This window comes from Parambassis ranga, chromosome 1 (assembly GCF_900634625.1).
Source record: "Parambassis ranga chromosome 1, fParRan2.1, whole genome shotgun sequence".
In the NCBI taxonomy this organism is placed as follows: domain Eukaryota; kingdom Metazoa; phylum Chordata; class Actinopteri; family Ambassidae; genus Parambassis; species Parambassis ranga.
In genome coordinates this window covers 6,446,519-6,474,133 of record NC_041022.1, presented here as the reverse complement: position 1 = coordinate 6,474,133, position 27,615 = coordinate 6,446,519, and the positions used below count along the sequence as shown (strand labels likewise).

Here is a 27,615-nt window from a genome sequence, read left to right as displayed (position 1 = left end):
TGTTGTGTTTAATTTAGTTTAATGCTGCAGAAATGAGTCCTAAAACAGAAACACCCAGGAACCTTCAGGGCTATTTTCAAAGGACAAGAAAAACTGTGGACTATTAATCATCATCATTATCATCATCATCAATCATCATCATCATCATCATCATCATCATCTCAGTGGTATAGCAGGGTTGTCCAATAACCGGAAGGTTGGTGGTTCGATCCCAACTCCTCCCTAAGTCATTGTGTGTCCTTGGGCAAGACACTTTACCCGCACTGCCTCCAGTGTACTCACTGGTGTCATAGTATGACACTGCTTGGCAGCAGCCTTAAACAATTTCCCTCTGGGATTATTAAAGTATCTAAAATTTTTTTTAAAAATCATCATCATATATGGATGTTTTCAATAAAGTAAACTAGCAGCAATATACATATGGAGATTAAACACTGTAATGTGGAGGCTAAAATAGGATCCAAATATTTAAGTTTACACTGAGGTCTTGGTATATTCCAATAACATATAGTTCAATAATGCTGAAGATAATTCCTCAACAGTGACAGCTGCTGCCTTTCTTCATCAAATACTGATACAAAGCGAACACAATTAAAACAGGAAGGAAAATTAATATAACATCCTATAATCAAGACAGCCTGCAAATGCCCAGAACTGAAAAGGCAGATGTCAACAGCTGCTGGTGTATGTTTATGTATCTGATTCATCTGACAAAGAACATACTTACCACATGTCATTTTCTGTTAATTAAAGTTTCACAGAGTTTATTTCATTAAAGGAATATTTGCAACTTTTAAAATAGGGGTCAATATATACAGTTTGAATCATGAAGGGTCAAATAATAACTTGCACTTTCTGCAGTTTTAAATTAAATATATTAGATATAGAACAATTAGAACCATTTACAGTAACAGATTATATATGATTACAATAAAAGCAAAGCAAACGGTTACAATCAGCTGTGTCTGAATCATGATTAAAACTATTTAGTCACTTTTGTCACAATGCCTCCACATCAGTTGTTCAAGTCAAGTCCTGCTTGCACGAGTATGAGGCTCTGACTTCTGCTCGTTTCTCAGTCCGTTCAAACAGCTTAAATACAGTTAGGGCGACTTTGATCCAGTTAGAAGAAAAGAATGGGCTTCGTGGACGTCTACACCTGGTGGCTGCTGCTGTACTTAATAAAAAACTGCTCATGTGACACATACAGTAAAAACATAACAACTGCTCAAAGCCAACTAGAGAATATATGAAATATGTGAGCAAACACCAGTCCTTTAAAGGGCAACCCATGGCTGATCACATAGTATCTGTTGACAGGTGAAGGTCTATGTTATGTTAGACAGTAAACATAGCCTGTGCAAATGTTTAACAGATTATAGGCCAAATGCATATCATCTTTATGTCTGTTACTTTGTTCATTTGAATGCACCAAATCTAGTTTCTTTGGAGAAAACTTCCAGCCTTATACCCACGACATCAAAAACATCATCAATCCAAATGTTCCTGAATCATAGTGCAGTCTCAGTTTTGTTCCTTTCAGCATCACAGTACAGTTTTTAACCCTACGCTGAAGATATGAACATTCAGACCAAACCACTGATATCCTCTCTGCTCAGTCCGGCCTCCTGTGTGCATGCTTTGTACTAGGTCCTATAATAACAGAGCCATCGTGCTCTGTATTCAGTCTCACTGATTCAGAAGTTCCAGTCCATCACTTGCAATTAAAACAAGAAAAATCTAACATGTTACAGTCGAAATCTCAAAAGCAACAGGAGAGGCTACAGAGGGATGCAACCAGTGAAGGCAAGGAGTGGAGTTCCACATGGGGGGTGTTCTATCATGAAAAACCGAGGCATGTAGGTTTGGGTTTCAGAGAAATAGCTCAGGGGCGAACAGTGAATAAACTCTGGCTGGCTGCTGCGAGACAAATCTAACATGCCACCTCATTGTAACTTGATGAGAGATGAGTTACAGGCAGCACAAACAAACACGGTCTCTCTCTGCGCCTCCGGAGCTGAGAAGGAAACAGTGAGAGACAAACTCCATCATTAATCTGTTTGAGCAAAAATCTGGTTATTTATGTGTTTTCTTTTTCTTACCCGTTGCCCCCATGCAGGATCTCAAAACCTTAAAAGAACAGCATCGGGAACAGAAGCTGTTGCCACAGTTACTGCAGTTCCTCTGCAACACACAGAGACATCAGGTTGAAACCAGTGTCCATAAAAAGAAATGACAAAATTATATAATGCATGGGGACTAAATAAATTCCCAGTTCTCATCACAAGTTTTCAGTCTCACCCTTTTCTTCAGAACTGAGAAGACAGCATTGCAGCTAGAACAGTTGCCTTTGGAAACAGATTTAAAAAAAAATTGAGTGAGAATAGGTTTCTTCTTTCATCACTGAGGTATAATAAGAGGGATGCAATCAGTGGGTGAGTCAGAGCTGACCTGTGCTGGTGGTGGGGTAGCGTTTACGCAGTTTCTCTGTCAGTTTAGACACCTTGCTGCGTATTGGTTCGTTGCGGCTCAGGAGACCATTTTCAGAGATGGTGTCATACTCAGGAGCTCCGAGAGGCCCGTCATCATCCTCCTGAGGGGGATTATGAAGAGGACATATTAAGAAAAGACCAGCAATCTGGTATAAAACAGATACAAACTCAGCAGCACAGCTGAAGTGGATGAGATCCAGCCAGATCTACTAATACATTTTTGGCATAAAAATCAGGCATGGTGAGAGTACACAGCAGGTGTCCACACAGCAACTAAAGTCAGAGCAATCTCCACCAATTTAAATATAAGAAAACTGTATAGGTTGTTGTGCACAAACTCATCGATGCACATGCTATAATTAAAGAAAAAACAGCGAGCGTCTGTGCATGCTTTCCATCATAACACACAGAAACTGAGGATATTATGGTTTATGGGAGGAAAAGCTGATGTGCCTCACTAACATGACTTGAAATGACTCAACACGCTGTGTGAAGAGAATAATAGAGACTGCAAATATGGGCCTCATTATATCATTATTACATGCACATAGCTGGATGAATGAAAAATCCCCTTACCACCAGGACCAAAGGAGTTTCCTTGTTAGGAAACAGAATAACACATAAGAACGATATTACCCACAAGCACTGATACTGAGTTTGTCTGACTGACTATAAACTACACAAGGACACCTCACAACCTTACAATACAGGAATCAGAGGTCATAGGCAGCTACAGCGCCAGTTTATTGCCTCTCTTCTAAACTGAGGGGGCAACACTCACCTGCAGTGCAACCGAATGCTCCTGATTTTCATGGACAGCAGAAGGAAAACAAACAGGAAGTTGTAATGACAAATGATGTGATTTCCTCAGTGAGTAGCAAGGTCAGAGAAAGAGGCAGCTCAGAGATAGGCAGAATGAAAGGCTCAATTAAAGGAATTATATTCTATGCAAATTATGTGCGTTCACAGTGAGAAATAAAGGAAAAGATTGATACCAATCACATATCTAAGAATTTAAGCATCTTTAAGCTAAGCTAACTGGCTGCTGGCTCTAGGGCCCTCATGCTCTATCCAAACAAATTCTACAGATTAAAGGAATCACTGTTACTTCGGAAATTCTAACAGTTAATGATAATAATAATAATTAAAACAGGGTAATAACATTTAGGGTTACACTTACCTCAATGGCATCCTTAAATTCATCATCAGGCTCAGCCTCCTCCGCTTCCTCTATACTGCCAGGAGACAGGTCCTGCCATCACAGACACAGACTGTCACACATGATATACATGACTGTTGGCTTGGACAACTATCAACATTTAACTACTGGATGACCGTCAGATCATTGGAACACTCTGGGGACCAAACCCACAGGCACGTCTGCATTCTTCAGTGCAACCCAGAAGCCATGAATCATGTTGCTGCAACCAGCGGTCATGGAGACTTTTGAGTAGGATTTGCGAGAGAATGAGCAGAGGAGGTGACAATACAGTAAAAGAGGGAAGGAAAGAGAGGAACATAAAATATACCCGAGTCATAAAATGAGTGCTACATGGCTCATAAATGGTATATAAAAAAGCAAGGTGTCAAGTTGTTTGTAGATGCAGAGGAAGATTGTAAGATGCAAAAAATAACATAAAATGAAGTCCAGGTAGTGGCACTGTGCCTGATTTTGACCTGCAGAACAGCATGACTATGGTGCCTCTGCACACTGAAATACCTAAGTTCATGTACTGTATATAGTACGGTGAAAAACACCTTGTTTGCTGAGGTTGTGAAAATGTGAACAGTTGAAAGAATGTGGACCCTGTCCATTCTTTTTTTCCTGTCATAGCAAAACTGACGTCTACTATAAAAACAGATTCTAGTGATTTTTTAAAAAATCCTTCCCTTCTTTGTCTCTTTTATATTTTCTGGCTGTATGAATGCTAAACTGAATGAATGCCGTCTACTTCCAGCCACAGTTGTGCTGTTTACATAGAGGTGAAGGACCTTTCAGTGAAAAATGAGCCGATAAAGACTAAAAATGTGACAGATGTGAATAACAAGAAAAAAAAGACTGCTTGCTTCCCCAGAGAGTTTGACCATGAATGTAATCAGTTTCAGTTTTCCTGCCTCTGCTGAACAATAAACTGATAACACAAACAAGCTGCCATGAGTGGAGGGAACAAATCCATGCATGGATTTGCAGTATGGTACGGGACAAATACATTGAGAACAAGGGGTCAACAGGGTAAGAGGCTTACGGCTGTGGGTGGTTTTAATGTAAATCAGAACTGAATCCTTTACTGTTGAAGCCCTCATGTGCCTTTTTCCTCCCTCTTCCTCTCACCTCCACACTAGTTGGTGTGGGGGTCCTGTCCAGCATGTTTCCCTGCTCCTGTTCTTCAAACGCCCCCTCTGGGACCTGGGTCTGACCCATGTGGAACAGCTTCCTAAGGTCCAACAAAACTGGAAGAAGAGAACGGGACAGCACATGAGAAACCTCTGCTTTACTTTTGTAAACAGATTATAGTGAGACAGAATGAACTAACCTCTGCAGAAGTCTCTGTTCCAAAGGAAGATGGAGCTGTTGAGCCCAGCCAGGACCCAGCCCACAGGAGCAACATACAGCAGACACACCACTATTAAGATCCCTCCATAGAACCTGGATGAGGGATATTAGACATTCAAACTGTTCAAACTGATTGGCAACAAACATCTAAATCACTGAATGTACATGTCATTTAATACACATGCTGCAGTTGTAATGATTAGTGACTCAGCTGCTGAGTAATATCGATCCCATGTGATGTCTGTGTGTATGCGTGTGTGTGAGCACAGGTACGGACCTTGATGACTTGGTGTGATTATCCCAGTACAGGACCTTATAAATAGCCTCTGCTGACTGACAAGCAGATGACAGCATGTCATCCAGGTGCTTCAACCTGGTGAAGACAGAAAACGCCCACAAATACAAACATTGTAAGAACACAGATACAGCCCAACACTTTCATGAACAAATACCATTTAAAGGTCACGCACATACTGAACAAAAGCACCTGAAGATAAACTCATTCCAAAAAGTACCTGATGTTTTTTTTATAATTAGTCTGTGATAGATTAATTAGAAAAAATAGTCAACTTGTGGAGTCTGTGACAGCTAGACGACTTACAAGGACTCATACTAGCCAGAAATAAGTGAGTATACAAAATAAGACTACCAGCTCTATTAAGCAACAACAATATTGTGCAATATATGCTGCTAACACACAGAGTACAACCAACCAGCAGTCAAGCTATGCATATTGTTACCACCCAGGGGAAACAAAATGTTGGCTTGTTGGAAGATTACTTCAAAGTAAAAGCTGTTTTACAGTTTAGCATTGTCATCTATTGGCTTTTCCACCGATTCAGAATGAAGAATCACAGGAATTTAAAGAAGAAGTATATGTAAATATAAATCTAATATACATGCAGATATAACAGCAAGTGCACACATGGAGAATTACTCATTGGCTCTCCGCACACACAAGCACTCTATATAAATACATAGAAGGATTTAGTGTGTTGATTGACATGTTATTTAATGTTGATAAGACAAGACATCTCACGTTAAAAATATTACGCGCTAATTTCTGAATAAATAATCAATAAATCATCACAAAATTAGTCATTGTTAAAAAAAATAATAATCTTTAGCTGCAGCCCTGCAGCAATTGTCTTACAGGTCTTTGACTTCCAGCATGGCCTCCTGTTTGGTGAGATGCACTGTCTGCAAGTCTCTGCGGTGCACAGCATGATAGCGCCTCTTCTGAAGCTCCGCTTCTGAGGCTCTGCCCCCACACCTGTCCTGCAGGTATCCCAGGGCAGCAGGTGCCGATGCTGCCACTACACTCACGGTGAACCATCCAACTGAATATCAGAGGCAGACAGAACAACGAGCGTATACATTATTCATGCAGGCCTTTAAAAACACCACAATAAAGCTGGATCAATATCATTTCCTTATGCCTCATCTTACCTTCATTAACTGTGCAGAAGAACATATTGAGGAATATACAAACAAGCAGAGAGCACAGCGGCATCTTCCATCTGAGATAAAAAAAACAACAGATCACACTGAATATTCCACTATAAATATGGCTTTCTACAATTACTACCCAAGGCAAAGCACTTATATCACATGAGGCTCATACAGGCTGCAACCACACATACACACCCTAGCAGGAAGCGGGTGAGCTCCACTGCATCTGCCGCTGGTTCTAAAAACAAGGCCATTCTCTTATAGGACACAACCATGTTGAGGAGGTCAAAGTTGGGGGTACAGCGAGGGCTGCCCAACTCAGAGGCATCTGGAGACCCCAGGGTCTCCTTAGATAATGTGTGCATCAGCTCCCCGCGCTCCCCTGCTGCACCCTGAGAAGGGTCCTGTTGGAACGATGCGGAGCTGTGCATGGTGATTTCTGCACAAACAGAGTGGGAGAGAGCAAACAGGAGGTGAGATGAGCTAATGTCATCAAGAGGTTAACTTTGGACCACACCCAGGTGATCAGTGAGAAAGGGCCATTCCGCAAACCTATAGGTTTACAAACTACAAGGATTGTAATCTACATTAAACAAAATAGAAGCACAAACTATTTAATAGAACAATGTATGGCTAATTATGCTTAGCTACATTACCCACACTCAGTAAGCTAGCTTCCTAGTATGAACATTGACAAAAGGGCCAACAGTATATAGTTCTCGCAATGATTTTAGGAGATTGTCAGACACAAATATAAAATATTATGTCTCTAAAAAGGCTAAAGAATATTGGGTTTGATATATAGTTTATGGTTATGTTAACTTCTTGATGTTTTGAATGTAGCCTTTACAATATTACGCAACAGGTCTTTCAATTCCAAATCATTCACCTCTATGGAATTTAACTATTGATCATGACTATTACCAACCAGAAAAAAGCGCCATAATCCTAAAATCAGCATTAACAATTGTGGCCTGCAGATGCAGCCAAACAGTAAAGTTACCTCCCTTCTGACGCCACAAAAACATTGTATTGTAACGTTTTATTTATATTAATACATTTCAATAACTAATGGGTTAACAGTATCGAGCAGATAATTTACCCCGAGCTGAGCGTCCAAATTATGAAGCAGCAGAGGTGCTGAGAAGAAAATAGGCAAAACTAGCGAGTCCCACCGACATCCTCATCAGCCCGGAGGAAGGAAGAGCCTCCAAATTTAGCCGACTCGTTCAACATGACAGCTGCCAATCCTCCTGCATGAGCTGTAACCTCTCACAACGAGGCGGTTTATAAAGCTGTCCGGTGTGTGCGCGTAGAACTGCAGGATAAAACGCTTATTTTGTTCGCGGATAAGCTATCTTTGTTAGCTTTGGCTTGTCCTACGAACGTCCACTTCCTTGTTTTGTCCAGGCCGGTTAATTGATAGCAGAAAAGGAGCAGAATATAGTCGATCACAGAGTAGAATGACCGCCAGGGGGTAGAGTCGACTAGATTTTTACAACATTTAGACGTAGACAGTTATTTAAACATTACGTGTTATTATACAGATCTATTGGTAATATGAAAAATCCGCTTCTGTTTTTTGGTTTTCATGTCGGTGAGCTAAAAAGCAGCACAATTCCTCCATATTGCTGTACGGTGGACTTAACGTCTGCAGTGACACCTTGTGGTAAATACGTGTATTGCATCATTCGGCATCTGCCTTAAGTCACAGCAGCCTGTTTGTATCTACATGATAATAGCACAATCATCTTGAAAGGACAATCAGTTTTGTTTTATTATCTCTGCTTCAGCAGTTATAACCACACCATTGAAATTACTTATCAATTATGGTTACTTCTGTAAGTATTAAATGTGCACCCTTTACATGCAACAAACCTGCTGCAGTTACACTATTTACACCCTGAGCTGCAGAATGTCTGTCCTGATTTCACATTCCCACACTCATTTATGTTGATTGAATTATAGTATAAGGGCAAAAACAGTAATAGAAGGAGGAAACTGTCCACTTCAAAGTGCCCTCAATTAAACAGACTAAGCTGAGAAGACAGAGGAATACTTTGAGTCAATGTCAGTGAATAATTGATTGAGTCACTCCTCGGTGAGTTGAATGACTGCACTAAGCTTTACTGCACCTCTTCAGCTGCTGCTGAAACTGGCAGTGCATTTGTACACCACAACAAACCTTCTGTACTTTGTGCAAATATCAACTCTTTATTAAACCACTTACATTGTTTTCCATAGAGTGATAAATACAAGAGCTGTTTGAATAAAGTGAACCACAAAACCCATTACAAAACATAAAAAAAAGAAAAGCAGTGATTTATTGTATAAACATTAAACAAGTCAGAAAAGTAGCACTTGGAATTGCACTGAAAGTCTCCACACACATATGATTATTATTATTTGCTACTGAGCCATCATAAGGAAAAAAGCAGCACTGTGATTACACTAGAGATCATGTAGTTACAGTATTTGGAATCATTCCTTTTTTTTGTTTTTTGACTGGTGTGCCGCTGCTCTTTCACATCGAGAGGAGCCAGCTGAGGAGGCTCAGGCATCTGTTTCGGATTCCAGGACACGGTGGAGAGACCACGTCTCTCGGCTGGCCTGTGAACGCCTCAGGATTCCCCTGGAAGAGCTGGAAGAAGTGTCCAGGAAGAGGGAAGTCTGGGTGTCTCTGCTTAGACTGCTGCCCCCACAACCGGGCCCCGGATAAGCAGTTTAAAGATGGATGGTGTGTTAACAGTTAAGAGCCCCTAAAACCTGTTGAGATGATACAGTGTGGGTGAGAGAACCTCAAAGACGAGGGTGCAAAGAGTACAATGGATTCAAGGGTGTATGAGAAGCAGAAAGGCCACATAGATGGAAGTATGCAAGAAGATGCAAGAGGCTCAGAACTGTATCAAATCAAATGATTACACCATGAGGACTACTGTACCTGGTTGATATGGGAGCGCTGGTGGAATTTGAGCCCCCCACAGTTTCTGAAAGATTTCCCACACTGTCCACAGACGTAAGGCTTCTCCCCGGTGTGTATGCGGAAATGCCTCGTTAAAGCCCCGGAGTGACGGAAACACTTGGAGCAGACCGAGCAGGTGTACGGCCTCTCTCCTGTGTGGATGCGCAGGTGGGTCTTAAGGTTCTCCATGCGGTTGAACTCTCGGTTGCACTCGGCACAGCGGAAGGGGCTGAAGCCCGGTGGGTAGAGTTGCAGCCGGGGCCTTTTGCTTCCCGGTATGGGCTGAGGACAGTGCTGCTGTAGTCTCTGCTTGCAGTGGCCATGGTGGCGACGCAGCAAGCTGGGCAGGTGGAAGGTCTCACCGCAGGATTTGCAGGCGTAGAGGGTGGCGGCGGTGTGGCTTTGGTTGCGGCTGGCCTGGGGATGGACTCCGTAAACCTGTGAAGGGGCTTCTGAAACAGAAGCTGGTTCTGCCAGCTGGAAGATGTTTGGAAACTCTGAAGAGAGGGACGGAATATCGGTGGGTGATGGGAGGCTAGTGGGAGGCTCTGAGGGGTGATCTGTTGAAAAATAACACGTGAGGTTAGGAATTGAAAAGTTGTTTACTATATAAACTATATCAAGCTAGAGTTCCATGTGGAATGGCAATGCTGTTCCATTTTGTGATCGTCTCTTACCCTGAGTGTTTGAGTCCTGGCTCTGAATATCCAGCACATCTGGCTTCCAATCCTCCAGCATTTTAGACTGGACCACTGACATACGTTCAAAGCTAAAATCCTCCATTTTTATGGAGTCCAAACAGCAAGAGGAACCATCCATCTCCACCTCTTCTTCATCTTCTAGCCTCTCCTGCTTTACAGCAACCTGCTCTAGTGTCCCGTTAATGGCGGCGTGTGATGGTGGTGGATGGCAGCGTTGGGCTCCTGGGTCTGGACATGGTGGGTTCCTTTGTTGTACCTTCACCACACATACACGTGTGGGCTCTGCAGTGACCAATGCAAAAACAGAGCATAAGAGAGCTTTAGACTTTTTCATATAAAAAAATGAACAACATGCTTCCTTATGAATCAACACTCCTACATGTTACATATCTGGGTGTAACTAGCCAAAGCTAGTGCCGACTCTCCATTCAGGGATAATGTCTAATATACCAGTCTCAATAAGCTGTTATAAGTTAAACCATTCCTGTTTATATTATGCCAACTGCACTGTCTTGCACTATACATCTTTTGCACTCTTACTGCATTGTGCCTTCATTATGTGCCTTGTATTTTGTGTGTGCCTCATTGTAGGTACATTTTTTACACTTTATATTTATCTTTAGTTTTTAGTTACATGTTACATGTTGCGGAGTGAAGAGTAACACAATTTTGATTCTCTGTATGTCCAGCACATATAGCAGAGTTGACAATAAAGCTGACTTTGACTTGACTTGACTAAAAGAAGCTGCAAAGTGTGCAAAGGTTCAAACTACAGGTGACCAGGCCACACAGGCATCACAGGATGCAGCCCTCAAATTGAGACAACAAGCCAAATGCAACTAACTAGCATTATTAACTGTCTATGCTATCTACCTATGTGTAGAAGCCACATGGGCTAAAAGTGAAAATAGCATCAGTCCACTGATAGCTGGATGCAAACTTATGTGTACAAAGCAGTATAAATGTGCATCCAGAGAGGTTTATAAAAGCTTTCCAGTTGATGTTTTATTCTACACTCAACAAAAATATAAACGCAACACTTTTGTTTTTGCTCCCATGTTTCATGAGATGGACTTGAAGATCTAAACTTCATTCCAGATACACAATATTACCATTCCTCTCAAACATTGTTCACAAATCTGTCTAAATGTGTGATAGTGAGCACTTCTGCTTTGCTGAGATAATCCATCCCACCTCACAGGTGTGCCACATCAAGATGCTGATCTGACATCATGATTAGTGCACAGGTGTACCTCAAACTGCCCACAATAAAAGGCCACCCTGAAATGTGCAGTTTTGTCTCACAGCAAAATGCCACAGATGCCACAAGCATTGAGGGAGCGTGCAATTGGCATGCTGACAGCAGGAATGTCAACCAGATCTGTTGCTCGTGCATTGAATGTTCATTTCTCCACCATAAGCCGTCTCCAAAGGCGTTTCAGAGAATATGGCAGTACATCCAACCGGCCTCACAACCGCAGACCACGAGTAACCACACCAGCCCAGGACCTCCACATCCAGCAGGTTCACCTCCGAGATCGTCTGAGACCAGCCACTCAGACAGCTGCTGAAACAATTGGTTTGCATAACCAAACAATTTCTGCACAAACTGTCAGAAACCGTCTCAGGGAAGCTCAACTGCATGCTCGTTGTCCTCATCGGGGTCTTAACCTGACTCCAGATCGTCGCCGTAACAGACTTGAGTGGGCAAATGCTCACATTCGATGGCGTCTAGCACGTTGGAGAGGTGTTCTCTTCACAGATGAATCTCGGTTTACATTGTTCAGGGCAGATGGCAGACAGCGTGTGTGGCGTCGTGTGGGTGAGCGCTTTGCTGATGTCAATGTTGTGGATCGAGTGGCCCATGGTGGTGGTGGGGTCATGGTATGGGCAGGCATCTGTTATGGACGAAGAACACAGGTGCATTTTATTGATGGCATTTTGAATGCACAGAGATACCGTGATGAGATCCTGAGGCCCATTGTTGTGCCATACATCCATGAACATCACCTCATGTTTCAGCAAGATAATGCACGGCCCCATGTTGCAAGGATCTGTACACAATTCTTGGAAGCTGAAAATGTCCCAGTTCTTGCATGGCCAGCATACTCACCGGACATGTCACCCATTGAACATGTTTGGGATGTGCTTGACCGGCGTATACGACAGCGTGCACCAGTTCCCACTAATATCCAGCAACTTCGCACAGCCATTGAAGAGGAGTGGACCAACATTCCACAGGCCACAATAGACAATCTGATAAACTCTATGCGAAGAAGATGTGTTGCACTGCATGAGGCAAATGGTGGTCACACCAGATACTGACTGGTTCTGAGTCCCCAGACCGCCAATAAAGCAGAAACAAAATGCACATTTCAGGGTGGCCTTTTATTGTGGGCAGTTTAAGGTACACCTGTGCACTAATCATGATGTCAGATCAGCATCTTGATGTGGCACACCTGTGAGGTGGGATGGATTATCTCAGCAAAGCAGAAGTGCTCACTATCACACATTTAGACAGATTTGTGAACAATGTTTGAGAGGAATGGTAATATTGTGTATCTGGAATGAAGTTTAGATCTTCAAGTCCATCTCATGAAACATGGGAGCAAAAACAAAAGTGTTGCGTTTATATTTTTGTTGAGTGTATATTCTTCTGTCATGTACCAACACACACATTTATGTGTTCTTATGTTAATGATGAGTGGAGAAGTGACCAGTTTCTGCAGTGTTCTTAGTGACACATGTATGGGACTAAGAAAATAAGCTGAGTTGTAGTTTTGGCTCCCTCTACAGGCATCACTCCTATTTACACAATGTGTGAAACTATATTTAGCACACATGAACATCTTGATCTTAAACATCCCACAAAGTTGTAGCTAATCAAACACAGTGTGCTTCATACCTTTAGTTTGTTCGTCTTCTGGATCTGAAGCTGCCTCACTGTCGCTCTGAGCCCCCCCATCACTGCTGGCTGTCTGCTGCGGCTGACGCGCACCGCTGTGAGCTGCAGGAGACTCACCTGTAACCCCGGTACAGCCGCGCACACTGCTCACTGCAGGTTTGGGGTTTATTTGATTCGGCTGCGGTGGTCGGTCCGTACGTTTCCTTGCCTTACAGTAGATGTGTTTGTTGGGAGTAGGGCTGCTGCCGCCTCTTTTATCCAGCAAAGCCTCGGCTCTCTGCAGCCTTTGTTTGAGGGACTCGTTCTCTCGTCGCAGCTCCTCGTAGATGTCGCTCGTCGCCTGACCTACGCGCGTTTTCACCTCCTCAACTGCGATCCCCACAGCCACCTCAAACGCCTCGTGTATCGCAGCAACAAGCGCCTCCTGGAAAAACAGCGCAGCCTCGTCTCCGTGTGGGTTCGGCACACACGGAGGCCTTTTAGTTCGGGTCAGCTGCGGGTTCATGGCGCATCGGTTCTGAGCTCTGTGATCAGGTAAGATCACATTCCAAACAGATGATGGTTATCTTGTGGCGAAGGGAGAGGTTTCACTTCCGCTGACAGAATGCGACGCCTACTGGTGTGAAGGCGGAACTGCACTGGTTCATTACAAACTTTAAAAAAAGACAACAAGTAGGAAGCTCAGGTTTATTACATTAACAAAACACAGTAATCACAATGTGGACGATGGTTTCAACGCCTCATCCAATCCATCAGTCACGGGATTTGTAGCCTTCTAAGTGGGAAAGTATCCAGCAAGAAGGTCCGAGGACGCCACACGCCATCACAGCCAGGACGCACACAGATTCCTGCAGGGCAACGCCTTACTTCAGTCAATAAGACAATAAATAAAAGCCAAAAAACAAACCAGTGGCTCCACTTTAACTCACCTTCACACCGATTTTATTTTTAGGTAGTTTTGAGTGGATGTAAGTAGCTCGTTGTTGAACGCAGGCCCCTAGAAGAAGAGCCCGCCGAGACTGCAGCGGACCAGTAAATAGCCGATACATGTTTTATCACAGAGAAGAGATGAATGAGGTGACAGAGCAGCAGCACACCTTAAAGTCAGCTGCAATCACAACACACGTGTTGATTGGCCTTTAATTACGTTGCCTTCAGGTGCATCAAGAAAAATAAGCTTCAATGAGGTTATATAAAGCAGGAACCAAGAGGAAGCTTTTATTTATAGCTGACAGTGTTTGTGTGTTTAATGAGTCTTAAGCCTGGGTACAAGAACAACAGTATACACAGTACCAGGGCCCTTTGGAGACAGTATGCTATTAAATCAGTCACCAGTGCAGCTCTTTTTTTTTTTAGCACTGAGTCTGTACAGGTTAGCCTGGTTCTGTCACTTCTGATTCCAAAATGTCAAGATGGTGACGTCATGATGGCTGTTGTTGATTATTTTTTACAGTCTATGGAAAATACATGTATGTGTGTGTGTGTGAGAGAGAGAGAGAGAGAGAGAGAGAGAGGGTCTCTTCTTACAGTGTGAATATATTCTCCTCTCTCTACAGAATCTTGGCCTTCTTACTGCTTTTTCACATTAATGTCGTCTACAGACTGACTGTTGTTTTGAAGCTGGTACCTTTGCACTGACGTCATTAATGGATTACACTATTTGATTAGCCTTTTCCTTTAACGCCCCGCAAGGCTCTGACGCACCGGTCAGAAGTGGGTCGGCTGGGCATTAGTGAAGGTTGTAGTCTGGGTGGCAGCTCATTAGTCAGTCTGTCTGCAGTGTCTGGTTGCATCGTGCCTCGTTCATACCACAGAGGGTGAGTACTCTCATTATACTACATCACACCAATAATTCTTAAGGTTAATTTTTATTTTATATATAATAGATAACACAAGCTAATAGATAATCAGTGGATGTGGTTTGTATGTGTCGTGTTGCAGTGTCAACAACTGCTGAAGCAAATTCCCTGTATGTACTGTGTACATTCTGATTGATAATACTGGAAAATTAAAGATGACATAAAAACTGAACAGTATTGGCTATAGAAACAACTTTTATAAATTCAGTACTGATCAATAAAAGGTCTCCTATAAACAGTATGTGGGTTATTAAGATGGTAGGTGGGGGAAAATGTATTGATAGTGCACTGCTGCCCATAAATTAGAATTAAATGAGTATAAATAAACATTTTAAAGTGTAGTTGTTTTAATAAATAGATAAGTTGATCAATTCATCAACTGGTTTTTGGTTTAATTGCTGGTTACACAAAGTTCAACAATCTTCCTTTTATTTTATGGCCCAAGGATTTCTTTAAAACTACAGTATTGGTTGCAGCCCTGTGTGGATCTTTGTGTATGTTTTTGTCCATTCCTTTCCCTTATTGAGCACACAGGGCAGGTGTGTCTGAGGTAACTAGGTGTTTTTTGGCCTGCGCTCAGATTGGATGAAGGCTTTGACGGTGCTTGTGATATCTTTAGTTTGACCGCTTTCTTTAATTCTCTCCCCCTTTTTCACCTTCCCTTCACATCATCTTCCAGCCCTTGTATAACCGCCTGGAAGCTTTCCACCTGGATAAACATGGCGGAGGACCTGGCATCCAGCACTGCTGACGATAGTCTGCCTACGCAGTGGAATCCCTGCAGCCGTCGCAGCAGGAAGTCGGGCTGCTCCAACATCTTCTCAGGGGTCAAACTGCATCAGCTGCACAAGTTGTTCAGAAAAGCCGGGGACAGAGACGCCGAGCACCGGGCCAAGCTGGTGTGGCGAGGAATGGACACGGATGTGGAACCAACAGAAGAGGCAAAAGAAGAGGAAGAGACAGAAGATGAGGCAGGGCTGGCACAGGCCCTAGTAGGGCTGAGAGTCCGAGCAAGAAACAAAGGAGGAATCAGAGCAGAGGGACACAGAGACAATAATAAGTGGCTGAGAGAATCTGGATATCTCAGGTATGTGAGACGATGTCAAAAAAATAAAGAAAAGGCATGAAAAGGCACATGATGAGTTCATTTGTTCTCTCTAATCTAATAATAAGAGTCTGACTGGAAACTCTTCTGTCTGCAGAGACAGAGTCTTGAAATGCACTGTGTACTGTGTCATGTGCCTAACAAAGTCATCACGACCTCACGAGACAGTGTCTTCTCTCTCTGCATACCAACACACATACACAAAACACACACAGACACACATAACTGTCATGCTTCATTTTCCACATTCCTCACCGAGATGAAATTAGACCTGTTGGAGTAGTAATGAAGTGCTACAGAGTGGGAAAAGGGATTACATGGTAGTGCAGCAATAACAATACAGCACCCAGCAAAACAAATGAAATACTGTCCTTTGGATGACTGGCCAGTATGACAGTTGACATGACATTAGAAATCGCTTACAAAATATCAACAAGACCAGGATTTCAGTAGATCTTAGCTAATAATCATAAAATGTTAATGACATTGTGGTGATTTATTTCACTTAAATAGTTTGAACCTCTGCTCTGTTTTCCAGGATTGAGGAGCCACTTTCTGGTTACAGTGTTGAGGATGAAGAGGCCGACCTAGCACAGAGTCCTGGAGAATTTCTGCTGCAGACCGACCACGACGCCTCAGGAAACCAAAATCCCTTCAAACCGTTGTCATGGAGATTGGGTGTAGTGAGGCTGGAGGGCGCCAGGGACTCAGAGCGCTACCTCCACCGCATCCTCCATTAAAAACTACCTGGAGTTTGGAGTACCACACGGGAAAGAGGATGAAACAAAAAGTCATGAAATACAAGACTGACTTTGCATGAAAGGACATGCTGTATCACTACTGTTAGAGCACAATGACAAACTTCAGTGATGTGTCCTGGTGTTTAATAGAAATGGGCTGTCATGTGTGAAGCCCCATTCAATTATTTTTTTAGTTAATATTGATGACATGGAACATGGAATCAGCATTCTTTTACCATCCAGCAGCTATAGATGCAATATTCCATCTCTTAGCTGTTTTTGTTCCTGTGCAAAATATGTGACATTTAAGCTGCCAAATTCGTCCAATTTTTCAGATTACTGTGATGTAATCTGAATTAATGTTCCTTTAAAAAGCAGGAAATGACTCAGATGAAGACAGTGAGTGTTGAAAGTTGATGAAACTGTGGACTATCTGTAAATTTGTTACTACCCGACGTTAACTCCCCGGCATATTTCTCTTAAACTATGACCTGCAAGTGTTCCTGTACAATCACAAGCTCTTTGCACACAAGCTATTTGTATTAATATGTTTTAATTATATCTATAATTAAATATTACATACAAATTATACAGTGCATTGTCACATTACATTTCATGTCAGTTCAACACAGCAGGAAGTTACTTCTCCGTTTACTGCCCACAAGCCAGAAAATTACCAGTTTTCAACATGGACACACTAGAGGAGGTGAATTTTGGTCCACCAACAGCCAGTCAGCTTATCTCCATCTCAAATGACAAATTAACTCATCTGAGTGGGAAGACAAATGATGGTGAGCCAGAGAGTCTAACAGTTTGAACCTCCGCTTTCTAATAGCAGCTGAGACAATTTTCAGATCCTAATCTTAAGAGGAGTAACATGATGTGTTCACTGTGTAAAGACACACACACACCACTGAGTGTTCAGTTCCTACATCTGTAAGACCTCACCACCAAGAACACTTCTCTGTTTTGTTAAAAAATAAAATGCTGATCAAGTGGCACCGCTGCTTTCACAAGCCAGGGGGCTTTTTTAACTGCAGAGGAGGGAGTATGCGTGTGAATATTAAAGGCAGAGAGGTATGAAAAAATAAACACATGGAATGCAACACCTCATCCAAAACAAACGCATGAGAGGCTTCCGACTGGCGTGCATGTGTGTGAAACATTATGTGCACCCAGGAGTCCAACAGAAAAGTCTTCTCACTGAAATATTTCTCCGGAAGGTACAGAATCTTCATCACTTAAACATTTTCATTGGCATCCATGCAAGGCACAGAAGCAAACAGGGAAGATATGATGTAAGAATCTTCCTCTTTTGGCCTCATCACTACACCCACTAACTCAACTCTCTGTTACCAAAATATCCATAATGAGAGGAGAAAGGTGGGGAGGGTTACTTCCAATTCCAGGACAAAAATCTGAGCGCTCAGATTCCATCTTCTCCTCCATCCGTACTCCTCCAGCTTCCTGCTGTTGTTCTTCTTCTGCGCTGCCACTCCTTCCCTACCACCAGGTGAAGAATGGTCTTCTGCTCTGGAAACTCTGTGTGTAGGATTCACTGTTTGCTCTCTGAGGTGCTCTGGCTGTTTCAACGATTACTGGTGGCATCTGGACCAACTGAAGGGGCGTTTTACCATCCTTCAGGGCTTGGCACAGGTTCAGGATCTTAAGATAAAAACAGAAATGACAGACAACATCATTTTAATGTCACTTCCCCTATTCAGGCCCAGAAACACCAAACCAAAAACCAGCTAAAACTGTCGACTAACACTGCCTGTATGTGTGAAGATACTGTGAAATAACTGTCTAATGTCCAAGTGCCAGTCAGTGTTTTTCAAACTGTGTTTCATTATTCCAGAAGGCCACAATTGAAAAGAGTGCTCTGTGAATGCCCTCTCAACTTATCACTTACTTACATCACTGTTTAGTTTCATGCACTACTTCAAATGATCTACACAACACTGGGCAGCTGCACCAACCACACTAAATCATCCCAAAGCCACCAACCATTTTCTAGATGTGTCCCTCCATCAGCTTTAGATTTTACTGTCTAGACAGATGGGGAAAAAAAGAGGAGAAACCTTACCTGCCCCCTCATCACAGCTACTTGTTTGTGAAACTGTCCTCTGTCAAAACCTGGATCTTTCTGTGAGACACAGCAGATTAGACATATAGAATGTTAAACGCAGTGTTCATTAGTCATCCTCCTCTAACTCTTTTTAAACATATGATTCAGTTTCTTGCCTTAAATAGTTCATAAAGGTCCTCTTCTAGGTCTTTGATGAAATTTGGGTCAGAGAGTTTGGGTAGGACTAACTCTCTGATTTCCTGGGAGAATGGAACTTTAGCCTGGGATAGCCACGCCCAATAGAAGGGGTCTGGGGATTGGAAATGTCATAAAACAGGAACACAAAGCATATTTACTTTTAAAGCAACAACAGCATTGATCAGTCAGGGCTACAGCAGTGAAGGGGCTTACATGCTCTCCAGGAGTCGGGGTGTTTGAGGGGGAAGGCGAGGCCGTTGTCTATGGCTGCCAGCTTAATGATGGGATCCTTAACTACCACCCAGTCTGTGTCCTGTAGAGGTAAAGACAAAAGGGTATTACATACACACAAGTTTGTTTGTCTGCCTCCTTTTGTACAGGTCAATGTGTGGTGGCATTTACTGCACCAGAAAGGGGTGAAAATTGTAGACATCTGTCCCAAGAATGAATGCAGATGAGAGTTTTGTCCAGTGGTAACTGTTTCTGTAGACCCTTTTAAGGTATCTTGCCATGTGTAAGGAATTGACAAACAACAGCAGGGCATTGTTGATGTGCCCCTGAGCTAGCAGCAGATGTAGTCACAGCACCAAATTGACAGCTGTGTAAAAAAGCAAGCTGGTGCCAACACTACATTACACTTCCTGACTGCCAGCATGCCCTTTGAAGCCAAGCACTGAGACGGCCAATTCTGTTTGCTGCAAAGCGTAAAAAGGGTGTCTTCTTAACAGCATTATCACTAACACATAGGAAAGGGCTTGTATGATAGTGTGTCTTCTCACCCTATTGCCGACAGGGTCCATGGGACAGTCGTACTTCAGCAGCCAGTTGTCATTTCCCCTATCTAGAATAGAAAAACAGTTCATTAAAAAGTATTCTAATAAATGAGTTACTTTACTTTGAACACTGTGACTACATACCTGTGTTCCTGATGATGTAATCGAGGACTACGAGCCGCTCAAACTGCAGCTGGAGCTGCCGGTTGGTGTTTTCAGGCAAAGGCTCTGCTTCAAACCTCCGCAGCCAGAAATCTGCATCTTTGTACCCATCAACAAAAAGCTGGAAGGAGCCGACCTTGTGGGATTAAAACAGATCACATAATTGGTGAATATCATACACAGATCATTACATTCAATTATTAAATGAGTAACTGAGGATATTAATTACATTACCTTTGGTGGCAGTCCAATTCTGTGGAAGCGCTGGCCAACTTTAGGCACCTTCTCCAGAGCTAGCCTTTTTCCTCGAGACTTGACCCTGTCTATAGCACTGTAGTTGAATGTTTCACTTGCCAAGTACACCACCTGAAGTGAAAACGCTGATTTAGAGAGAAAGAACATTTGAGTTGTTGCTTCTGCAACACAGTACTGTCTTTACCTTGGTCCTAGGAACAATGTTGAGCTCCAGCTTCTGATCAACTAGGCTGGCCCCAGCCTCTGAGAGATAACCTTGGTTTAACACCAAACAGTCGCGGCCAAAACAGCAGGGACAGCACAGTTTCTGGAGCCACTTGGTCCACTTGGGATTCAGCTGGCCATAGGGCTCTTCATTTTTAGGTTTGAACACTCCAATGATCTTCTGCAAAGGGAAATAGAGGACGGAGGTGACCAAGAAAGGCAGATAAAGCAAAGTTGAAGAATGAAAAAGAAGGTTTGATTGTGTTTAAGTATAAACTCTTTGATAATCATATCCATCATGAACTGAGAAAACACTACTGAAGTATAGAGAGAAACTACTGATTGTGAAATTATACCATTAAGAGTGCTTTTAAATGAGTGAAAGGTACTGATGATCAACAACAATAGAGTTTCCTTTAACGGAAAATTTAGTTGGATTGGTTTTAATACCATTACATGAGCTAACAAGTTGATGTAGCATCTAGTCTGCCTTTATATCAGCATGAGAGGACGAGGAAGTATGGCTGCCTAGGCAGAGAGCCTTACTATAATGCCAACTACATAGAAGTGACTGGTGTTGCATGGAAGTCATCCTCCAATCTGTCAAGTGTCACCTGACGCTGAAGAGGGGATGTCTTAGTGCTAGGGTAAAAACAAACATCAGTGACCTGGCTCTTCATCGTGCTCCCTGGTGTCTGGTCTCCTGACAATAAATGTGACTAAGCAACAGTTTAGCTCATCAGCTCTGGACAGCATAATTAACAGAAATGCAGTCCTGTGCAGTAATGTTTATGTTTGTCCTGTATATGAATGTATAAAGGATTACTTAACGTATACATAAATGTTCCTTGCTCTTACCTTTGCGGTCATAGAAGAGCAACTCATGTGTGTAAGTGACTTCAGCATATCAGGGCTATTGAACTGAACAACAACTAGTTAAGAAAGGTCCTGAGCATCATTCACAGGCTTTTTACAAACAGAACCTACAGAAGAACTTTGGTAAGAAAAAGAAAAATTTTGGGTGTGGGGTCACTTTAGAGTTGAATATAGAAATCACATGTTGCATTACTGGCATCACTCACACTCACGCACTCAGATTACAACATGAAACTTGGTCATAGAAGAGAATTATATCGTCACAGGGAGCAAGCACATGACCACTAAGCACAGTGGTGACTAACTAAAGAAACCAGAGAGGTGGGGGTCGAGGAGAGCAGGTCAGTAGACAAAAACCTCACACATCCAGCCGACAATACCACGTTCCCCTCTGTTTCTGTCCTTTCAAAATGGTGGGCAAATGGCACATGAAAAGACCTGAAAGTAAAAGTCTACAGACACACTTCCTTCTTTGACTCAAGGCACCGATTGTTGATTAGGTCTTACTGGGAGGACATTGTAAGTTACTCAAGACTTTTATTAGACTGGCCCAGAGTGTACAGAGTGTCATTAATGTGATGATAAGAACTTGTCAGGAGCTGTTGCAGGCGGCGAAAAACTGACCATGTGTTGATTTATCCAGACTGTGCATCAATTTTTAGATCTTCTGCCACAACAAATATGAGATATGTGTGGTCAGCATTTTCAGCTTGATAAGATACCTGACTCAATACAGGGAAAGGTAAACAGAAAGCTAACAGAAAGGACAAGTAACAGTTATATTATCTTTGGGCATGTGTTACTGGTGACATCACAGTGACAACTTATCAGATAACCCTAATGATCTCATATCATACAACCCAGTCACATTAATGATGAATGCAATTGAGTATGTGTTCAGGAAATCTATGCAATGTATCTGCCTGCTGTACAGGTTCACAAAGAGCCATTTGAGGTGAGAAGACAATTATATATCACTTCTCAGTGAACCTACATCTGTTTTAAATGCAACAGGATACCTTTCACAGTAAAGCATAGATCCCAGAAGGCATTGCTTTGCAAGTGAAAAGACTGGTGTGCTCCCTCTCAGCACTTTGTGTGCTGTGCCAGTATGTTTCATTAACTCCAGAGAGGGAGGTGATATCCAATATGGCTGATAAAGATGTTTTCGATATCTCAGTGTAAGTTTATTAGTTTATCTGGATTGAAGTAGGGCCGTGTTGTTTGCAGTGTATCTGCCAAGTCATCCCGGGCTAGTTAGAAGAGGCCCTCCCTGGTAGCGACTATCAAAACACACTGCATGTTCCAGACTTACAGCGATAGCATCACAAACAACACCTCTGATTTCACGGGTCACCAGACAGCCAAAGCGGGCCGTTAGCATAGCAGCAACAGCTTAACTTAACAGTTCTTACCCCCTGTGAGTCTTTGACAAAATAACTTCCACTGGAGCCCTGGTAGATCCTCTCCGGGTAGATCCCTTCCTCTATGGCTCGTTCGGCCTTTCGGATGATCTCTCTGAACTCGGGGTCCTCTGGGAATTCATTCCTGTGCGGATCCCTCGGCGAGTTTCCACGGTCCCTGTCCAGGAGTGGCTGTCTCTCTCGGTTGCGTCCCGGGCTACCAGCCGGGATGCGCACTACGGAGCCCGGGGTACTTCCAAATGCGCCCCTGGGGCTGGCGGGCTCCGTGGGACAGTAGCTGAAATCACCCGAGTCCCGGAGCGGAGAGACAAGCGGACTCGTCTCGTCCATGACTATGAAGCTGGACGACGAGTTATTTTAGTTCCCGTAAAAAGATAAAGTAGAAAGAAGAAGAAAGAGAAGAGGGAAAAGAAAGTGGGACGGTTGTTTTGTTGGCTAACAGTGACGGTGGCTAACAAGGAAACACAGGAAAAGAGAAAAATCAGATGACTGTCAGCTTCCTAGAAGAGGCGGGGCTTAGTGAGTGTTTGGTTCGGAAGTCAATCAGCGTTAAGGGTTTTCTGTCGTCAACGGAGTCTACGGTGCTGATTGGACACAGTTGTTCCGCCCACGGAAAACACGTGACAGCGTAGCTAACCTAATCAATTAAGTCCACAAAAAAGTCTTTGATAAACATTTTAGTGTTTTATCATGGATGTATTCATGTATTATGTGACTGAGGTATAACTTCTCAAACCTGCAGATGTCAGGAGGGACATTCTGTCAGCCTGATAGAATTAAAAAATGGAAAATTAGGTTAAAAAATGTTGTTGACTTCATTAATTTGAAATAATTTAATCAAAGGATAAAGATAAACAATATAAAGCTGAAAACCAACATGGCCAATGCACATTACTTTTTAAAACACATTGAATCATATATTGTTGTTGGTCTAGGAGCCAATTTAAGGCTTCATCACAACAGGAGGAGCTGATACACTGTATGGCTGCTGTAATGACTCTTTGGCGCCATCGCTCTGTTTCCAATCCACTAATAGAGGCAGGCTATCACATAAAACTTTAATTTATTGAGTCCATTGATCCTCTGTATCTGTAGTAAGTAAGCTGTAGATGCTTTACACTTTAAAAATACTGAGTGGTTAAACTGTCTCCACACTGTGCTTCAGTGTAAGGTCAAAGGTCAGAGGAGATATAATCTGAGGCACTCACATGTTTTAGGACAGCCACATCTCACATGTGTCTGTTCTGAATATTCAGTGAGTAACAGTCATAGTGGGAAACAGTCAGTCTGGTGACTTTGCTCAATCCTTTGAGCTGAAGTGTCATCAATGTGAGGTTAAAATAATCGTTAACAGTATCTCTGCAGAGGCATCCAGTGTAATAGAATTCATAATGCATTTACTACACCAAGCAAGAATATTTACGAAGGCTACTGGTTTTATACCTTGTTTTCAACCTATATGGCCTATATGGTGTTATATCTTGTAAATACTAGTAAAAATGGGTATTTTAATGGGTATTGTAATGTTTATGTTGCTTTTAAAGGTTGTTTTAATGTCTTATACATGTTTTCCGGTGCCAGAAAGTATTTTTGTTCCCATTTGATGCAGTCACACTGGCCTGTTGGATGCACTGCTGGGCGTGTGGACGTGCCGCTATGCGCATCCTCCTGCCTGCCTCCTCCTCCAGCGCTCGCAGCTCGCCCTCTGATTGGTGGAGAGCGGCAGGAAGAGAGGCAGAGAATTTCGGATCGTGAGAGCTGTCAAGTTCACTCGGTACGAGCCAACGCTACAAACCGACAACGGCTACATACGCGCCATCACTCCAGATATCCAAACATACCACGTCTGTTTCTCTGTGACCGTCTTTGGGGTTGCGGCGGAGTTAGGACACAACTGAGAGCGCTTCTTCCGTCTTTAAGGAAGAGCCCCCAAAGTTTCCGGAAATACAGCGCAGAGGGCATTAGTGTGAGGATGGCTGCGTACAAGCTGGTGCTGATCCGCCATGGAGAGAGCTGCTGGAACCAGGAGAACCGCTTCTGCGGCTGGTTCGACGCGGATTTAAGTGAGACCGGGGAGCAGGAGGCGAAGAGAGGAGGACAAGCCCTGAAAGGTACAGTACCAGATAGTAGTAGTCCGCGGCCTAATCGGGCTTTCTCTCGGTCATTGGATTAAGCCGTTGCAAGCCAGAGCTTATGCAACCCTGGGGAAAGTAGTCGCCTCACTGCGACACAACACAAGCCAGCAGCAGCAGGAGAAGCACCGTGGGGCAGTGTCCCCTAACATTAGACCAGACGGCTGTTAGTTAACATGTATATGCTAAAGTGATCACTTGGCAGCTTTCCAGTGTGTTTTTATTAGTGAGTGATGATACAATATTTCGTGCTTTGTGTTATGAAATTAAAAAAACTTTGAAATATAATTTGTTTGAGACATGTAGGGGAAGCATGGTGCCATTCTGTGGCAGACATCTATGATTTTACTGGGATGAGTCATTTTCAGATTCAAAGCTCAGTCAGTCTGAGTGTTCAATGAGTAATTCAATGAAACCAAGACTTGAAATGTGTTTTATTAAAAATATACCTTGATGTAATACACATTTAACGATATATTACACCATTTATTTTAATTTCTATTCTATTCTGTTCTTTAGCTGAACAAAATACAAATTATTATATTAAATAAATCTGTACATACCTAAATATATTTTGACTTATAGCATCCAGTAAGGCTAAAGCTTTAGTAGATAGATGTCTTCATTAAGAATACATGCTGAGAAAAATTTTCCTGTATATGCTGTATATTACGGGTAGGTGGATGGACACACACACAGTCACACACTCTCACTCCTGTCTGTGGCACAGAAAGCCCCTGCAGGCACATCTGACAATCTAGCAGTGTCAGTTGGCCCCTGACTACGCACAAGCAAATGCATCAAGCTGCAGGGCAATAAACAGGGCAGCAGACAGTCACTACTGCGTCTCAAGCAATGTTGTAGATGCAGCAGTGTGTTTACATGTCAGTGAAACCTCTCTGTGTTTAGAAAGCTTTGAATCCTTGCCCTCTGGATCATTTCAGATGCTGGCTATGAATTTGATATTTGCTACACCTCTGTCCTGAAGAGGGCCATCCGCACCCTGTGGTTTGTCCTGGACAGCATCGACCAGATGTGGCTGCCTGTGCACCGGACCTGGCGTCTCAATGAGCGTCACTACGGCGGCCTGACTGGGCTGAACAAAGCTGAGACGGCAGAAAAACACGGAGAGGCCCAGGTCAAAATCTGGAGGCGTTCTTTCGACATTCCTCCCCCTCCCATGGATGAGGAGCATGACTTCTATCAGAGTATAAGCAAGGTGACAGCTTAGGAGAACTAGAGATGCAGGCATCTTTAGAACATCAGTTTAAAATAACAGAGACTCCCTGTGTTGTTTTAGGACCGCCGTTATTCTGACCTGACAGAGGACCAGCTTCCCAGCTGTGAGAGTCTCAAGGACACTATTGCCAGAGCCCTTCCCTTCTGGAATGAAGAGATAGTTCCACAGATCAAGGAAGGGAAGAGGGTGCTGATTGCTGCCCATGGCAACAGTCTCCGTGGCATCGTCAAGCATCTCGAGGGTAAGTAACAGATTTATGGGATAAAGTAAGCCTACCTCCACTCCATCTGCAGCAGGTGGTGAACAGCTTTTCTTCAAGAAGAAGAGCTTTGTTGTAGGATTAATTCTCTTGTTGGACACCCCAGTCAAAGATGTCACTGCAGACATGATGACGAGTAAGACGCAGTGTACAGACAGGCGTGTGGTCATTGTGCGGCCACAGCTTCAGTGTGACCTCATCCACAGATCCATCTAACTGCACCAGCTGCATGGAAAGGGATCATAAGCTCTGCATGTCTGTCACTGTCTCACAGGTATGTCTGAGGAAGCCATCATGGAGCTGAACCTTCCCACTGGCATCCCCATTGTCTACGAGCTGGACAAGAACCTGAAACCTTTAGGACCCATGCAGTTCTTGGGAGATGAGGAGACCGTGAAGAAAGCCATGGAAGCTGTAGCTGCTCAGGGCAAAGCCAAGAAATAGACTCCTCCTTCCTCTGAGAGCTAGCGTATTGCGTGCTGTTGATTTATCAAATTACAAAATGGAGGTTATTTACTGTTTTTGTCATCGCACACTTGCACACACAGACATTCAATGTGCACTTTATTGTAATAAGACCCAGCTCTCACACAAACATACAATCTGAGGATGGATTTTATTGATTGACCATTACACATGCATTTCACTGTTAGACTATGGATAATCAGCCGTTCAATAAACACTGACCAAAACATAAATTAGGGACCAGTGAGCGGGAGCAAACATAGACTACTAATGCAGATTTCTCCCAGTATTCCTTCCTTATTAACAGTCCATGTAGGTATGGCTCAGCAGGAACTGTTTAACCTGTAAAGTAACACTGGCTGTTGTTAAAAGGCCAAGTTGCCTGTTTGCTCTGCACTGCTGAATTGTGTTTGCTGTGGCATTGTGCAAAAAAAGAGAAAAGAATAAATGTTGTGAGCTATTATGTCATAAAATCCTTTTATCAGCCGACGTCATTTCACAGCACTGTTCGTTCTTACCCTTTGTTGAAGATAGTTTTGTAAAATTAATAAATATATTGCTTTTAATGAATTATCAGAGCAGTGTAATTAAAACATCTATAGAATAATAAAAAATTGAACAATATGAATACAGTAAAGACAATATTGATCCAAAAATACTTTAGGAATTTTTGTTTTATGTGCTACTAGTTTGTACGAATAAGTTCAATGGGTGTTAATGTCCAAACATGTATTTTTTGTCCTCACTACTCCTATTTTGAGTATTTATGTATATTTGAGTTTTTACCCA

General features: G+C 42.8%; 4 protein-coding genes and 1 long non-coding RNA gene across 7 annotated transcripts; 1 reads left to right on the top strand and 4 right to left on the bottom strand.

Moving 5' to 3' along the window:
* Positions 1-856: 856 nt before the first annotated feature.
* Positions 857-8,088, bottom strand: zfyve27 (zinc finger, FYVE domain containing 27). Of its 3 annotated transcripts, XM_028415849.1 has the most exons (14): positions 7,601-8,088; positions 6,694-6,937; positions 6,496-6,566; positions 6,200-6,386; positions 5,324-5,419; positions 5,027-5,139; positions 4,825-4,943; positions 3,673-3,744; positions 3,274-3,294; positions 3,069-3,089; positions 2,452-2,593; positions 2,302-2,348; positions 2,103-2,184; positions 857-2,017 (listed from the first exon to the last, which is right to left on the bottom strand). In XM_028415849.1, exons 2-14 carry the CDS (start codon positions 6,927-6,929, stop codon positions 1,947-1,949), a joined length of 1,278 nt encoding a protein of 425 aa, XP_028271650.1. In that variant the 5' UTR covers positions 6,930-6,937; positions 7,601-8,088; the 3' UTR covers positions 857-1,946. The 3 variants fall into 3 exon arrangements, with proteins under 3 accessions (XP_028271650.1, XP_028271659.1, XP_028271668.1); XM_028415858.1 differs by lacking the exon at positions 3,274-3,294; XM_028415867.1 differs by lacking the exons at positions 3,069-3,089; positions 3,274-3,294 and having other exon boundaries at positions 7,601-8,078.
* A 641-nt stretch (positions 8,089-8,729) lies between these two features.
* On the bottom strand, positions 8,730-13,671 carry LOC114436986 (zinc finger protein 287-like). Its single transcript, XM_028407386.1, has 4 exons — positions 13,067-13,671; positions 10,138-10,443; positions 9,440-10,020; positions 8,730-9,264 (listed from the first exon to the last, which is right to left on the bottom strand). Exons 1-4 carry the CDS (start codon positions 13,569-13,571, stop codon positions 9,241-9,243), a joined length of 1,416 nt encoding a protein of 471 aa, XP_028263187.1. The 5' UTR covers positions 13,572-13,671; the 3' UTR covers positions 8,730-9,240.
* A 68-nt stretch (positions 13,672-13,739) lies between these two features.
* Positions 13,740-14,175, bottom strand: LOC114442238 (uncharacterized). Its single transcript, XR_003671325.1, has 2 exons — positions 13,996-14,175; positions 13,740-13,914 (listed from the first exon to the last, which is right to left on the bottom strand). It is a non-coding gene; the product is annotated as an uncharacterized LOC114442238 (long non-coding RNA).
* Positions 14,176-17,303: 3,128 nt separating this feature from the next.
* Positions 17,304-23,232, bottom strand: pi4k2a (phosphatidylinositol 4-kinase type 2 alpha). The gene is made up of 9 exons (XM_028414621.1): positions 22,722-23,232; positions 20,411-20,611; positions 20,206-20,337; positions 19,954-20,107; positions 19,816-19,877; positions 19,250-19,349; positions 19,015-19,148; positions 18,857-18,916; positions 17,304-18,435 (listed from the first exon to the last, which is right to left on the bottom strand). Exons 1-9 carry the CDS (start codon positions 23,058-23,060, stop codon positions 18,274-18,276), a joined length of 1,344 nt encoding a protein of 447 aa, XP_028270422.1. The 5' UTR covers positions 23,061-23,232; the 3' UTR covers positions 17,304-18,273.
* Positions 23,233-24,449: 1,217 nt separating this feature from the next.
* On the top strand, positions 24,450-27,289 carry pgam1b (phosphoglycerate mutase 1b). The gene is made up of 4 exons (XM_028403372.1): positions 24,450-24,841; positions 25,807-26,081; positions 26,163-26,343; positions 26,636-27,289. The coding sequence occupies exons 1-4, from the start codon at positions 24,703-24,705 to the stop codon at positions 26,803-26,805; spliced, it is 765 nt and encodes a 254-aa protein (XP_028259173.1). The 5' UTR covers positions 24,450-24,702; the 3' UTR covers positions 26,806-27,289.
* Positions 27,290-27,615: the final 326 nt, after the last annotated feature.

Bases quoted from the DNA above. Each gene is read 5' to 3' on its own strand.
- zfyve27 (XM_028415849.1), bottom strand. From the start codon at position 6,929: ATGCACAGCTCCGCATCGTTCCAACAGGACCCTTCTCAGGGTGCAGCA. The intron at 3,295-3,672 runs GTAAGTGTAACC...CATGAAAATCAG, and splicing joins AATTTAAGGATGCCATTGAG to GAGCATTCGGTTGCACTGCA. The intron at 2,018-2,102 runs GTAAGAAAAAGA...TTTCCTTCTCAG, and splicing joins ATCCTGCATGGGGGCAACGG to CTCCGGAGGCGCAGAGAGAG.
- LOC114436986 (XM_028407386.1), bottom strand. From the start codon at position 13,571: ATGAACCCGCAGCTGACCCGAACTAAAAGGCCTCCGTGTGTGCCGAAC. The intron at 10,021-10,137 runs GTAAGAGACGAT...ATTTTTCAACAG, and splicing joins CCAGGACTCAAACACTCAGG to ATCACCCCTCAGAGCCTCCC. The intron at 9,265-9,439 runs GTACAGTAGTCC...TCATCTCAACAG, and splicing joins AGCGCTCCCATATCAACCAG to GTTTTAGGGGCTCTTAACTG.
- pi4k2a (XM_028414621.1), bottom strand. From the start codon at position 23,060: ATGGACGAGACGAGTCCGCTTGTCTCTCCGCTCCGGGACTCGGGTGAT. The intron at 20,338-20,410 runs GTAAAGACAGTA...TTTTCACTTCAG, and splicing joins ACATTGTTCCTAGGACCAAG to GTGGTGTACTTGGCAAGTGA. The intron at 19,350-19,815 runs GTGAGAAGACAC...TTACCTCTACAG, and splicing joins TGGACCCTGTCGGCAATAGG to GACACAGACTGGGTGGTAGT.
- pgam1b (XM_028403372.1), top strand. From the start codon at position 24,703: ATGGCTGCGTACAAGCTGGTGCTGATCCGCCATGGAGAGAGCTGCTGG. The intron at 26,082-26,162 runs GTGACAGCTTAG...GTGTTGTTTTAG, and splicing joins TCTATCAGAGTATAAGCAAG to GACCGCCGTTATTCTGACCT. The intron at 26,344-26,635 runs GTAAGTAACAGA...ACTGTCTCACAG, and splicing joins CATCGTCAAGCATCTCGAGG to GTATGTCTGAGGAAGCCATC.